Source organism: Ursus americanus, chromosome 11, assembly GCF_024610735.1.
Source record: "Ursus americanus isolate L20-20 chromosome 11, mUrsAme1.1.p, whole genome shotgun sequence".
Lineage (NCBI taxonomy): Eukaryota > Metazoa > Chordata > Mammalia > Carnivora > Ursidae > Ursus > Ursus americanus.
This window is the reverse complement of record NC_142137.1, coordinates 34,642,361-34,657,276: the sequence shown is the minus strand read 5'-3', so window position 1 is coordinate 34,657,276 and position 14,916 is coordinate 34,642,361. Positions and strand designations below refer to the sequence as shown.

The 14,916-nt window shown below is 35.6% G+C and overlaps 1 protein-coding gene across 9 annotated transcripts in view; it reads left to right on the top strand.

The window, feature by feature from the left end:
• Positions 1-14,916, top strand: part of MAN1A1 (mannosidase alpha class 1A member 1) — a 185,176-nt gene that overhangs the window by 48,193 nt on the left and 122,067 nt on the right. For all 9 annotated transcript variants that reach the window (XM_045798564.2, XM_087865430.1, XM_087865429.1 and 6 more), the window contains exon 4: positions 10,549-10,629. In XM_045798564.2, the coding sequence (XP_045654520.2) occupies positions 10,549-10,629 (81 nt within the window). The remainder of the gene's footprint in view (positions 1-10,548; positions 10,630-14,916) is intronic.

The following is a 14,916-nucleotide window of genomic DNA, read 5'->3' as shown; positions in this document are numbered from 1 at the left end:
AATACCTTCTTTTATTCAGTAGGTTGCCTTTTCATTTTGTTGGTGATTTCCTTTGCTGTGCAGAAGTTTTTTACTTTGGTGTAGTCCCAATCCTTTCACTTTGCTTTTGTTTCCCTTGTCTGAGGAAATGTTTGCATAGCCAATGTCAAAGAAATTACTGCCTTTGTTTTCTTCTAGGAATTTTATGGTTTCACGTCTCACATGTAGGTGTTTAATCCATTTGCAGTTTATTTTTGTGTGTGGTATAAGAAAGTGGTCAGGTTTCATTCTTTTGCACGTATCTGTCCAATTTTCCCAACACTATGTGTTGAAGAGACTGTGTTTTCCCCATTGCATATTCTTGCCTTGCCATAGGTTAATTGACCAAATAAGCATGTGTTTATTTCTGGGCTCTCTATTCTATTCTATTGATCTGTGTGTCTGTTTTCGTGCCAGTACCTTACTGTTTTGATTACTATAGCTTTGTAGTATATCTTGAAATCTGGGATTGTGATACCACCAGCTTTGTTCTTTTTCAAGACTTCTTTGGCTATTTGGGGGCCTTTGTGGTTCCAGACAAATTTTAGGACCGTTTGTGCTAGTTCTGTGAAAAATGTTGATATTTTGATAAGGATTGCATTAAATCTATAGATTGTTTTGGGTAGTATGGACATTTTAGCAGTATTGGCTCTTATAAACTCTGAGCATGGAGTATCTTTCCATTTGTTCATGTCATCTTCAGTTTCTTTGACCATTGTTTTAGTTTTCAGAGTACTCCTCCTTGGCTAAGTTTATTCCTAGGTATTTTATTATTTTTGGTACTGTTATAAATGGGATATATTTCTTAATTTCTCTTTCTGCTGCTTCATTGTTAATGTATAGAAATGCAATAGATTTCTATATATTAATTTGTATCCTGCATCTTTACTGAACTCATTAACCTAAAATTGAATGATTAAAGACAGCAAAGTAGATGTTAGTGCTACTAGACCTGAATAGTATCCAGGTCCCTCGTCTGATAATTAAAGGATTCCCTTAAACTTTCCCCAATACTGCAACAGTTCTTTGCTTTCATGACCAGCAGTAGTCTGAGAAACTTTGGAGTCATTTATTTAAAAGAACTAAGCACAAAGGCCTCTCAAGCTAACAGAAGGCTGACCTCAGAGCACTACCAGGTGACATGAATGTGTTCTGTGGACCATGGGGACCCAAGAGGAAGCAGAGGGAATCTAATAGGGGATATCAGACTGTGGAGAAGAGCCAATTTTTTTGCTTCCTTACTTGTAAGATAAAGCGATTGGACTATTGTTGAGTGATTGCTAAGCTACTGATGTTTAACATTGTTTATTCCAAATTGTATTTTTATTTTTTAATATGATTTTTATCCAGTTAATTGACAGACTTGTGTAAAATACCATTTTAGAACTGTTATTGATAATCTTGGTCTGTATTTTTCAAAATACACTCTAAAAATCATAGCCACAGGTCTCAAATTTCTGTTTATTATAATACTATTGCTAATATGAGAGGTCTTCAAACATACGAGTTATGGTTCTCTTTTTGGGTATTGTCATAGTTTCCTTTAAAAAAAAAAAATTCATCAAGGGCACCTGGGTGGCTCAGTTGATTAAGCGTCTGCCTTCGGCTCAGGTCATGATCCCAGAGTCCCAGGATTGAGCCCCGCGTTGGACTCCCTGCTTGGCAGGGAGTCCGCTTCTCCCTCTGCCCCTCACCCTGCTTGTGTTCTCTCTCTCACATACTCTCTCTCTCTCACACACACTCTCTCTCAAATAAATAAATAAAATCTTTAAAAAAAAGTTTATCAATAACATCTAAGTGATAGTATTTTTTATATTAAAACTAGTAAATAAAATTCAGGAAAGCTATATTGTTTTACTCTTCTAATCATTGTTTTATAAAGTTCTTCAGCTTACAGTTTTATAGTTGGTTTTAATATGTCTTATATGAGAATTTGTTTTATATTCACTCAGTTTACCCAGAGATCAGGTGACTGTATCAACAATTATGCAGTTTCCTTTCTGAAAACACAAACTTTTCCATTTATCTGATGGGTGGAGAGATTGAAAAAGCTTAAGCAAAGAGAGAAAATTTGTTTTATTTTTAGGGATAATATGTAATATTATTCCAGCTTGGATAAATTATTGCTTGTTTTTAAATTAACACTTTTTCCTGAGAAAGTATTATAATTGACAATGTGAGGGTATTACGAAAAAAAGTTAATGCATCCAAATTTATTACAAGGGAAAAATAAGAAGGAAACTGAAACAGGAACACTGCTATTGAAAGTTGGTTTATTCTGTGGTGCTCCTGAGTATAAACCAATCTTTCAGTCAAGAATAAATTTGTCTGTATGTGAAATATTCAATTTGCATCACTTAAAGGTGTAAAGTAAATGTTTTTTACTGGTTTATACGGTCATTAACTAAAACTCATTTTCTTTAATTAAGGCATAGCAAGTTGATTCAATTTGCATACTTGGTAGCACAAAGTTCAAATGGCTTTAATAACTGGCTTAAAATAAATCACTGGATGATATGTAGGAGCGAGGGCTTCCCAGGTCGAGCTTTATATTCCATTCAAATATTTGTAGAGGCACATAGGTCTGGGCAGACCTCTAAGGGTAAACTCCAAGGGGTGAGTTTTCTGGTTTTAATTCAAAAATAATCCTAAAACAAAGAATCTAAGACAGATTCTTGTTTGCACATTACTCATTATTTCATTCATGTATTATTCATCAAATACCCTTTAAGGGTCAGTTACTTACCCTCATGGAGCTTATAGTCAAGAAGGAAAAATAGAGTACTTAGCTGGGGCCAAGTTCTCTTAGGGAAGGAAGAAAGGAAAGAGGAGACCACCATTTAAAGAGTATGGAGATATGCCAAATATTATGCTAGGTGATTTTTTCCCCATAGGTTATCTTGTTCAGTGTTTGTGACAACCATACAGGGTAACTGGTTATTTTCCCCATTTTTATAAAGAGGTGGTTAATTAATCTGCCCCAAATTATACAGCAAGTAAGAGCTGTGGGTGAACAAGGTCTGTCTAACTCAGTGACTCTTGTTTCTATTGGAGAGGAAATACAAAGAGTTGAGAAATATGTAGGCAGCCAGAGAATGAGTCCTCCAAGGTTAGGCATGTAATCTTAATATCACAGCACTCATTAGAGTGCATTTTTCCATAGGTATTCAATAAATTCTAATTAAATGAATGAGAAGTTAAGCTATCTTGTCCTACTTCCCAGTAGACTGTGCTAGACTCAGCTAGAAGACAAGCTGACAGGGTGCACAGGTAACTCTACTGTGTCATATTTTGAAATAGTTGGAAATGATCTGGAGTTCAAGTGCGGTTGAGCTACTTGTTTTTATCTAGCCTACTTCCAGAAGGGATTTGTGGTGGCTCCTGGTACAGGAAAATCATTAACGTAAGGACACGTGATCAAGAGTTTCATATTTGGGCATTTCTAAATTCAATTCTGAGCTTCCTATTCTTTACTGTCACTTCAAAGAAGTATTGATTACCTCCATCCTTGGATGGGAAATATTGAAAACTGTCTTTAGTACGAATTTTATAGAATATGTAGAAATTTTCTCCAGATAATAACTTCTTATATAAAACCTCAGTGAAAACCAAAGTTATATTAAAGTTACTATTAAAAAGCATTTTTCTGCACTGAGGTCAAGTGAGACTTCTGTAGGAGAGGCCGAGCTTTGAGAATGACAAAGGAGAGATGATTAGCTGGTTCCATATCCTTAATTAGCATCAGATTGAGGTGGTGGTCTTTGGCAAGCCACCTGGACTGTACCTTTGATTGTAATGAATACTATATGTTTAAGATAACAGAGGCACTGGTAGCAAAAGTAACTTTATCCCTCTCCCTTTTTTTAAGTCGAAGTATAGTTGACATATGATGTTATATCAGTTTCAAGTGTACGATACAGTGATTTCACAATTCTATTCATTATGCACTGCTTACAACGTTAAGTATAGGCATCCTCTGTCACCATACAGTGTTATTGCAATTTTATTGACTATATTCCCTTTGCTGTACTTTTCATTCCCATTATTTATTTATTTTATAAGTGAAAGTTTATACTTCTTAATCCCCTTCACCTGTTTCTCCCACCCCCTCACCTCTGGCAACGACCACATTGTTCTCTGTATTTATGAATCTGTTTTTGTTTTTGTTTGTTCATTTGTTTTGTCTTTTAGAGTCCACATGTAAATGAAATCATATGGTATTTATAAAGATTTATGGTATTTGTCTGACTTATTTCACTTAGCCTAATACCCTCTAGGTCCATTCATGTTGTCACCAATGGCAGGGTTTTTATCCGTTTTCACATTGCCGAGTAGTATTCGTGTGTGTGTGCGTGTGCGCGTGCACACACATGCATGCATGCACGTCTGCTATATACCTTTTTGAATTAGCATTTTTATTTTCTTTCAGTAAATACTCAAAAGTGGAATTACTGGATCGTATGGTATTTTGTTTTTAATTTTTTTGAGGAACCTCCATACTGTTTTCCACAGTGGCTGCACCAATTTATATTCCCACCAACAGTTTAATGATCCAGACTGTTCTTTTATCCAGATAAAATGCCACCCTATTTTTCAGGAAAATAAGCTATAAGGTTCCCTGTTGGAAGGATGTAAATAAATTGACCTCAAAAACACAATTTTGGATCTTCTCAAATGCCTGAATGAGTACTTGACTTAGGTCCAGAGTTCTGTGCCATAGACCATGCAAGAAGTGACTTTTACCTTAGAATTTGCCTTAGTCTGTTTTAGAGCAACGTTTATCCTTATGGGTGCAGATACGTTAATTATCTTGTTGAATGGAGTTATTCAGTATTTTCTATCTGAATTCTAATCAGTGCCTGCCAAGAATGATGATTTGGGTTTTGACTTTAAAAGGATACTGAGCTGTTCTCTCAGACAATAATTAGTGATAGATTGGACTGCTACTTGAGGGCCCTTCTGGGCCTGCATAGTAAAACTGACCTATTCACATAGAGAAGTTGGTTATTTGCCTATCTTTGTGGCTTAAAGAACTTGCACTTTGTTCGTCTTAAGAGGTATATCATGTTACTTAAATATGAAACTAAAAACTGCTAGGACATATGTTACACTAAATTACATTGTTTAATATTGCAATTTAATCTGTTAAAAAGTGTTTCTACTTTTAATCTTCAAAATATTAATACAACATGCATTTTGAAATACTATTTATACATAAAGGTGTCTGCTAAGTTTAAACATAGGCAAGGTGTAGAGGCAGTTAACCACTCTTAATCAGTGGCTTTGAAAAGTCTCATCTTGGGATGCCTGGGTGGCTCAGTCATTTAAGCCTCTGAGGACTCCGGGTTTTAGCTCAGGTCATGATCTCACAGTTGTGGGATCAAGCCCCACGTTGGGCTCTGGGCTCAGCTTGGAGTCTGTTTCAGATTCTCTCTCCTCCTTCCTCCTGCTCACTCACTCTCTCAAATAAATAAATAAAATCATGTATGTTAGTAGCAGAGCAGTTATTATTAAACATAGTTACTGCATTGTTGCAGGGCAGTTATCAGTGCTTGCTTGTTTTTTGCTTATAGTCATTGAGTAGAAAGCTGGCCAGAAGTTTGGAGGAATAGCTAGCAAAGAAGTAGTCTCTGATTTGAGGGCTCAGAGAATTCTCCTTAAAAAAAAAAAAGAAGTCTAAGAACTGGGACCAAATACTCGGAATATTATTAAAATATTAATGAAAATAAAAGTCCTCTTCCAAGAGGTCTTGTTCAGTTTAGTGCAATCAGATCTGTCATGCCTTGTGGAATCATAAGAATTAAGAATTCCTTAAACAAATTGGTATAAGTTTGACTCTAAATAACTGTAAGTCTTGTGCAAAGAAATAATATAAAAGTTCTTCAGGGGGAGTTTCTGCCTCTGTAGCTGTTCCATCAAAAGAAAACTCTGGTGTAAACTAAATTTGTTATTCTAATGGTCAGGCCCATTATTTCACTTACTGAGATCTACTAAAATCTATCATTTTACAGAAAATTTTGGTGAATAAATTACCTATAAAAATACCTGATAAACACCTAATAAGTTTTTGAGTTGTTTAAAATGCTGTCTTGTCTAGTGGGGGAAAGTTAGTCTTTAGGCATTTGTTTTGAAACAAGAATTTTGAAGTGTTCACTTTCCCTCTTGCCCAGAGAGAGTTAGGTTCTTTGTGCTCATGAATCAAATCCAATCTGTTGACTGAAGGAAGCCTTACCCGATAGAGACATGGAGCATAATATTAAGGATTGGGAGAAGGAGACATATAAAATGGTTTATCGAATTAAACTCTTTTATCCATCTTAGCTGTCTTTATCAGTTTATCTCATAATTCACATATATATGTAGTGAACCAGAGGCCAGAAATATGCAGGGATAAACTTACAGAATTATAAGTCTAAGACACCCAAGACAATAGGAAATTAGTACTGAGGCCTAATTTTTCCAGGATTTGTCATGCTCCCTTCTTGATTCTAGATGTGACCTTATTTATAGCATATATTTTATTAAATTTATGTATGAATGTGTTTAGGGGTGTCCTTTGATTCAAAGGCTGTTGGTGACAGAAAGTCAAAATGAAAGAGCAATTTCTCCAATCCAAATTTTTTTTGTGGTTAGGCCTTCAGCCAAAATTTCCAACTTCCATTTGTTTATCGATTGTGATATTAACGAATAGGTACATGCAGTTTAGCCAGAAACCTGGATCTTCTTCTCACTCACACGTGACAGTGCACTAGGCGTCATAGAATACATGGAGCATATTCTTGCAATGTAACCTGACTTAAAGATTTAAGGAAGGAAATTTTATTTTAAAATAAACACAGATTGAGGCGAATGCAAAATTCACATTAATTGTTAGAAAAAACTCACCGAACATTTTGGTGTTACAGGCTATTTGGGGCTCCCCTTCTTGACATACTGTCCTCTCCCTTCCCTAACCCCTCTCTGTCTTTAGGCTAAGTCACCGGAAAAGTTTCAGAACATCTTAGAAGACACTGCATGAATATTGATGGAATGAATATATTCACTTTAGATTTAATAAGGTTATTTTAATGGAAACCATAATCAGAAATATATAAAAATAGCCTAAAACCCTGATTGTAGAAATTCCCTTTTGAAAATCCAGATATCTTATAAAGTATATCAAACCCAAAAGAAAGTTTGGTCATGATACTATATTTCGAAAAAGGATTTTTAGCCATTAAGAAATAGGATTCCCGTGAGGGTCAGAGCAGATGTGTCAGTTTGCATTCTAGAATTTAGAATATTAAGATTCTGGAGTTTCTGATTTTCCAGTAACCCCTGCGGAAATATACTATGCTAGGCCTTAGTTTATTGAGGCCGAGTTACTGTGCAGTGGGTAACGGTGGCAGCTCTCCACGGAGCGCTTTCCGCCATGTGCCATGCACAGTGTTTTATATTCACGGACTCATAGTGCCTTGTAAAGAATGCCTTGTCCCTTTTTACAAGTGAGAAAACAGAGACTCAAAGAGAGTAAGTGACTTGCTGGGATCTCACACTCAGCTAGTTCTAGAAGCATCCTTCGGTCCCAGGTCTTTCTAACTCTGGGTAGTGTTTTTATGGTCTGCTGTTTCCACTGTAGAAAACCAATTTGCTATGGTGGGATAATTTTTATTTTCTTAGTCCTTTTCATCTAATAATCTGTAAAGAGTGACCAAAAGTGTCAAAATCTCAGTCTTCTGATCAATAACATAACACAGCCCAGAATGTTGAAAGATCTCTCAAAGTAAGGTTGTAAAATAATTTGGATTTAACATTGATTTTAAAAAGTAGAAAAAATAATATGTTGGGATTTCTAATGTCATTCTGGTTTTCAAAAGGAGGAAAATATGATGACTCTTGAGTACTACTAATGGTGATGTGACATTCCTGAGCAAGACTTTTAAAGACAAGGACACAGCAATCACTGGAAAGCTACATGGATTCACTAACAAGCCAGATTTGCTTCTTGGACAGGCTCACCAGACTGTTAGATCCATGAAATTCAAAAGACGAAGCAATTGACCTTGAGCATGTTACTTTGCAAGGTCATTTCTCAATATTTTACAGACAGAGCAAGATAAACAGAAATTAGGTTCTAGAATACATTGCCAGATCAGTATCTGGTTGTACAACTGTACCCTATAGGTGATTGATGCCTAGCTGAAGATATATTTCTGATGGTATTTGACATGGCTCAGTCTTCTGCCTAGCAATAATTTTTATCAGATGTCTATATAAAAGTCCTGATTATCCAAAATTTTCATAGGAGGAAGAGAATGCATATCTAATGACCCCATAGCCATAACCAGAATATAAAATCACTTTAACAGGCTTTAGTAAGCAGAAATGTGGAGGACTGTTCTCAGGTTTAAAAACTGACTGTGGACTCCAGGAAACAAATTGAGGGTTTTAGACGGGAGGGGGGTGGGGGAATGGATTTGCATGGAGCACTGGGTGTTTTAAGCAAACAATGAATCATGGAACACTACATCAAAAACTAATGATATACTGTTTGGTGACCAACATAATAAAAAAACAAAACAAAAACAAAACAAAACCTGAAAAATACAAGTAAAAATAGAGAGTGATATGATTTGAGGGTATAAATTCATTAGATTTTATTATAAGACATTATTACATTTAGACATAAGAAATATAGTTGTGTGAACCAATGAATTCCCTTCCTTTTCCCTTGTCAGTAATCTTGTGGAATAGAAAAGCTTTGACCAATATTTATACAATGCTCATTCAGAATGATACACCTTTGATAAATTGCACCTATATAGTGTTTTTAGTCAAATTATATCATGTACATGTTGCAAATTATGAAATACTGTTAAACAAACTCACCAAAGAGTCTTATATTATGATGCTTTTGTGTAACTCTGGCCCAGTAATTATCTTTCCTTTTTTTTTTTTTTTTTTAAGATTTATTTATTTATTTGAGAGAGAGAGAGAGGTAAGAGGCAGAGGGAGAGGGAGGGCATCCTCACAGCCTGACGCAGCTTGATCCCAGAACCCTGAGATTATGACCTGAGCCAAAAATAAGAGTTAGCTGCTTAACAGACTGAGCTGCCCAGGTGCCCTGTAATTCTCTCTCCTAAGTTGTTTTCATCATCTTCCTTTTGCGGGAAATTTTTGGAAAAAATTTTTAATGTAAGCGGTTACCTGGCTTTAATTGTTAGATTCTTATAACTTTTTGGAGACAGCATGTGGGAATTACATGAAAATATGTGTCCGTATTTCTTTTCTGCAGTTGTTTCCTCCCACTAGAGTAGGAATTGGAGGACCCTGTCAGTCTTCATGACCATGACCCTCAAGCCTACAACAGTGCCTGGCACATAGTAGTTGCTTGATAAATATTTCTTAAAGGAAGCAATATCTTGGATGATTTTAACTAAGCTCATCTGTCAGATATTGACTCCCTGTAGTATAGTTTGCTGTTAGTCCCTAGGATTATCGGTGAATGGGTTGACCTTATGCAAAAGTGAACAACTACTCAGTAGGCCAATCAACATGAAAGGAAGCTAACTACAGATTGACGTGTATCTTACACCTATTGTAGGTTAGCTGTGTTAAATTTTCTAGTAACAGCATGTCAAGTATAAAATAATACAAGTATTAGTAGCAGTTACTAACTATATGCCACAATGATATGACGATTAGAAAGAGACTTGGTACATTATTATGTGAGGAAATACAGGAGTCAGGATAGCAGAGCCATGGATCAGGAATTAGAACACTCCAGTCAAATTCTGATTCAACCACTTATCAGTTGTCTGATGTCACAGTAACCACCGTAAGTCTCAGTTTCTCCATTTGTACAATGGCTGTAAGACTAGTAATTATTTCACAGGATTGGTGCGAGGATTACAGGACATAGTCCATGTAAAGAGATTAGCACAGGATCTGGCACATGGTGAATAATCAAAGCAAACTCTTTTATGCAGATGAAATTTCTTTTCAGAAAGATGTGACTATCCTAGGCCACAGGCAGGAATTTGGGAACCAGCACCTGGAACCCAGGTCCCTCCAACTTTAAATTCTATTTGCAATCTAGCCGTGCTGCTTTAGCATGATGTGAGAAGAATGCTAGAATCATGTTCAATTACCAGCCAAAGTACAAAGAGTCTGAATGGCCTTTCAGGAAGAAAAAGCAGGCAAATGAATAAAATAAAAGGAGAACACAGAATAGAAAAATAAAATGTCCTGGCCTTGTGGCATCGGCACAAATAGAGAATACTAAGTACTATATCTGTTGTTGAACAGAGGGAGGAAATAATTTTATAAATATTTTATAATTGTTATTTTAAGAGTCAAAATTATTTCATCTATTTACATATATTTTGACACTGTTAAAAGACAGAACTTTTTCTCTTGTATATAAATTGCTCTGGGCAAGCGTATAAGAGTGAGCAAAATTTAAATATTTAGTCTACTTCATCATGATGGTATTTTTCTCAATTGTGTACTATCATTTATGTATGAATCTCCTTTATTTTGTTTCCACAGAATGCTGAGGTTTCCGTTTTTGAAGTAAATATACGCTTTGTTGGTGGACTGCTGTCAGCCTACTATCTGTCTGGAGAAGAGGTAAGATGAAACTATAAAATTACATTTTAGTGGTAAAATTTGCTTTTTGTGGTATCTGTTCTCATATTTTGATAGGCCTCTAGCATACACTGAATTTTGTATCATATATACTCATTAAATGAGCACACTGGGAAAGTTGGGCACGACGTGTTCTGAGGATATGGTAAGCAACGCCGTTTAAAAAGCCTGGCTCCGTTCTGTTGGGTGTGATGTGATTACAACTATAAATTAGATATGCCTGTGGACAAATTAAAGAGGTTTGGTAGAGTGGCAGGCTTGTGGATGAATTTTTTTCCTTTAAAAATTATTTTAATGTTGGTATAATGTTAGCTTAATAAAAACCTTTTTGAAGGTGGAGAAAGTTTGACAAGTAAGATCTGAAAATTACAGTATTTAAGAATTGAGGGCGGGGTAAGTGAGGTACTCAGCCTTCCAGTGAGAAGTCCTGTAGACCAGTGTCCCTGTGTAAAGTGCTTTGGAGCTCTTCCTAGAGTGACAATTAATTATCTGCTCGGAGGAAAGCAGGAATTTTTAATTTAGCTGCCTTTTATTGATAGATTAAGAAAGGATTTTTGTATCAAGAGCACAGATGTATAAAGAGCACAGATGCTATTTTCTTGAAAGGTTTTAGACAACTTTATGAATATCCCAAGTGTCCACTAAGAGTTGCTGGAATGGACTTCACCTTTAATGTTGACAGTATTAAAAGCTGACGTCAAGGAAAAACAGTCACATATTTCAATTGCATGTCAGTCAGATTTGTGTGAGCCTCAGCATTCTGGCTGGGGGAAGAGTGGATCTTACCTAGTGTAGTATTTCATGTATTTCTATGCTCCCTCAAAACAGATTTAAGCAGAGCAATAAATGTTTAATGAGCAAAGCTGCTTTACTTTGTTCCTGTCTCCCGGGTACTTTTCTAGCCAGAGCAAAACAGCCTGCCCGATCTGAACGTTCTTTCTGTCTTTAGATTTTATTCTACCGTAGGTATTTTTAAAGTATGTAATTGACTCTATATTCCCCTATTATCTGTCCTGTTTAAGTGTTAAATTCTTTTCTTCATTATGGACTCTGTCACCTTCTCAGCCAGGGTGAAGAGACTTTCTGGCACATTGTTTCTCTTCTTCACTTTTTCCAGGCCCACATAACTTCATTTGTTCAGTTTGGTTTAGGATGTTCCAACCATTAAGCCAGGGAATCCATATTTTTAAAAAGTCATACTGAAAATTAATGTTATTTTAGTTAGCAAGTTTCTGCTTTTAGAATATTTGTCTTTGAGTACCTGGTGCCTGGTATTCTCATTCTTTTTGACATGACATACTTAGGATGAACTTGGTTTTAACTTTCTGCATCATTTATGTGGAGGTGAGACAATTTAGAGGAATTAAGAACTCCGTCCTTCTGTATCTGGGCTCAAATAGGATAATTGAGCATACAAAGAGAAACAAATAACATTTCTTTTAAATATGCATCATGTTTAATTAGGATATTTTTTCACTTATAATAGTGTCTTAAGTTTATATACATCCATTACAAGTGAAAAAATAGTCTAATTAAACCTGATATCTGTGGGTTTATATATAAACTATATAAATATACCCCAGATATTTTGCCTATAGATAAAATCATTTGCCTCAGATCTTATAAAGGTACTTTTTTTATTCCATATTTAGCTAACTTTAGTAAGCAAAGTACTACAAAGAACATCTCCACTGAAAATAATTATTCTTATAGTGTATTCGCTTTGTCCTTATCCCCATACAAAACATAGTTTTTATTACAACTAGATTTTCAATATTTTTTTTAAAAGATTTTATTTATTTATTTGACAGAGATAGAGACAGCCAGAGAGAGAGGGAACACAAGCAGGGGGAGTGGGAGAGGAAGAAGCAGGCTCATAGCGGAGGAGCCTGATGTGGGGCTCGATCCCAGAACGCCGGGATCACGCCCTGGGCCGAAGGCAGACGCTTAACCGCTGTGCCACCCAGGCGCCCCTAGATTTTCAATATTTTAATTTCATAAAAATTACTTAAGGTATTTCCCTTCTTACATACTTTTCTGTTTCTATAGAATTATACCGTTTCTATAGAATATTTAGTTCATAAGGGTTCATCTACTCAACATAGTTTTTGCAGAACCTGTCCCTAAATGTTAGATAGTTGGGTTGTTTCCTGTATTCTTGTATTTTGGATGAGGTAGCTATAATTAGTCGATAAATATATTCTCTAAAGTGGGATTGCCAGATAGGAAGTGATTAGTACTAGACTGTTTTAACATCATTTCGTCTTTTTTCCTCTCAGCTACCTCACCACTGACAATTTCTGACCAGTACGCTCAGGAATGTGGCCAAGAAAAACTATTTTACCCCAAGTCTGTGCTTGAGCTATTTATCTCCATATTCAAATGGAAAAAGAAAATTGAACATTCATTAATAGAAAGAACATCAACATAGCCAAATTATGGATTACTTGGTTTCAGATTGTTGATAAAGTTCTATACTGTACATTTCTATGTAAATCAGGGTATTTACTAAGATAGCCTAGGCAAATTCATCTTCCTAGATTATCTTATAGAGGGGCTACTAGATCACCGTAATTCGACATTTCATTTCATTGCTGAGGCTCAGGAGTATTTTGAGAACATCATATAAATCACCCTCAGAACTAGATAGCCCCACATTGATATAAGCGCAAAATTCTTAAATTTATATTGCAAAAGCAGAAGAGGAGATACCAGTGGTTTGTGTTACATGCTTCAGGAAAACTACAATTAGAAACCCTCAATAGTAGTCAAGAATGCCAATGGAATAAACCCTACCAGAATTACAATGGTTACATGACATACCTGTTGATAAGTAGTTTGACTATAGGGACATATTTAAAAAATTTTAAAACACCCTAGCCCATTTAAAATATTTTGTGTGCCATTAAAAACAGCCACAAGATTTTCAGTCTCCGTAAGAAATACAAACAATCACAAGAATTATAAACAGCTAGGCTAGAGATAAGATGAATACTAAATAGGAATGATCAGTATTAAATAGAAATAAAAGAGATAGTATTGCTCTATTATAAGCTCAAGGGAAACTAAAGTCCTTGTTGGAGACAGTAAATAGCAGCATCTAGAATATCATTACCCAAAATATGTTCTACAGAGCACTAGTTTCTTTAGATATGTCAGGATAAGTCTGTATACATACTAAAAATAAGTTCAGAAAAAGCTACATCTTATATTCTGTCTTGGAAATTCACAATGTACAGAAAAAGAAACTGATTGAATTTTATTTATCCCTGTTTTTAACATACTTCCTTAACTGTAACCTTCCTCCTTTTTTCTTAATGTAACATTTGCTAATCCTGAGTTAGAAATACTGTTTCCCAGAACAAATTTTGAGAAACCCTTGCTGTAGAATAAGAGTAAGCTAAGCAAAAATGATATTGAAAAATGGCAAATACAAAATAAGACATTCCAAGAGAAGATGATATACATGCAAACTAGCATGTATGAATATAGCACATATCATTTGTTTTACAGTAGAAACCAATGGCTTTCTTGAGCAGAAAGTGAATTTAACAGGATATAGGATGCCACAGCCTCCTACTGAGGGCTGAAAAACAAGTTGGAAGTAAGTTGCAAGTGGCCACAGAGAATCTCTGTGACTCAATAATTAATCCGGGACATGTTAGAATTAATAAATGTACCCTGTTTTTTCTGCCCTTGTCAAGACACAGAGGCCCAGGAGAAAGAGATCAATTAGCAGTTTGGTTTACATGTGGCCCTTTAAGGATCTTGGGGAAAGAAAGAGAGGATATGATAGGTCTTCTCCTTTGAACACTGAGTATAGATAATTCCTGAACAGGAAATTGAGGCCTTATTAGAAGGGTGGAAAGAACAAATGTTTGGAAGCCAAAAAAAGACACAGTATCACTACAGTGAGTGAGGGTGTCAGAGGAAAGAAACAAGCCATGTGGAAACTGATAATTTAATGATATGCTTGAAAACGCTTTTCCTGGTTTGCAAAACTACTTTATTCTGTAAATTAAAAGAGAACATTTGGAACTACTAAGGTATTTACTCCTCAGAGGAGATGTTTGACTAGTATGTTTTATGTATGTGAACTAGAAAAACAAAACACCAATTCCTGGATGCTGCAACGATTGAAGAACTAGCTTTCAATGAAAAAAGGTAACAAAGACATCTGATCTAACACTGGGGAAACACACATAATGGATTCTTATATTAGATCAGTTTACTCTGCCAGGATATCCTTCATTTCAAAGGGAGCAAAAG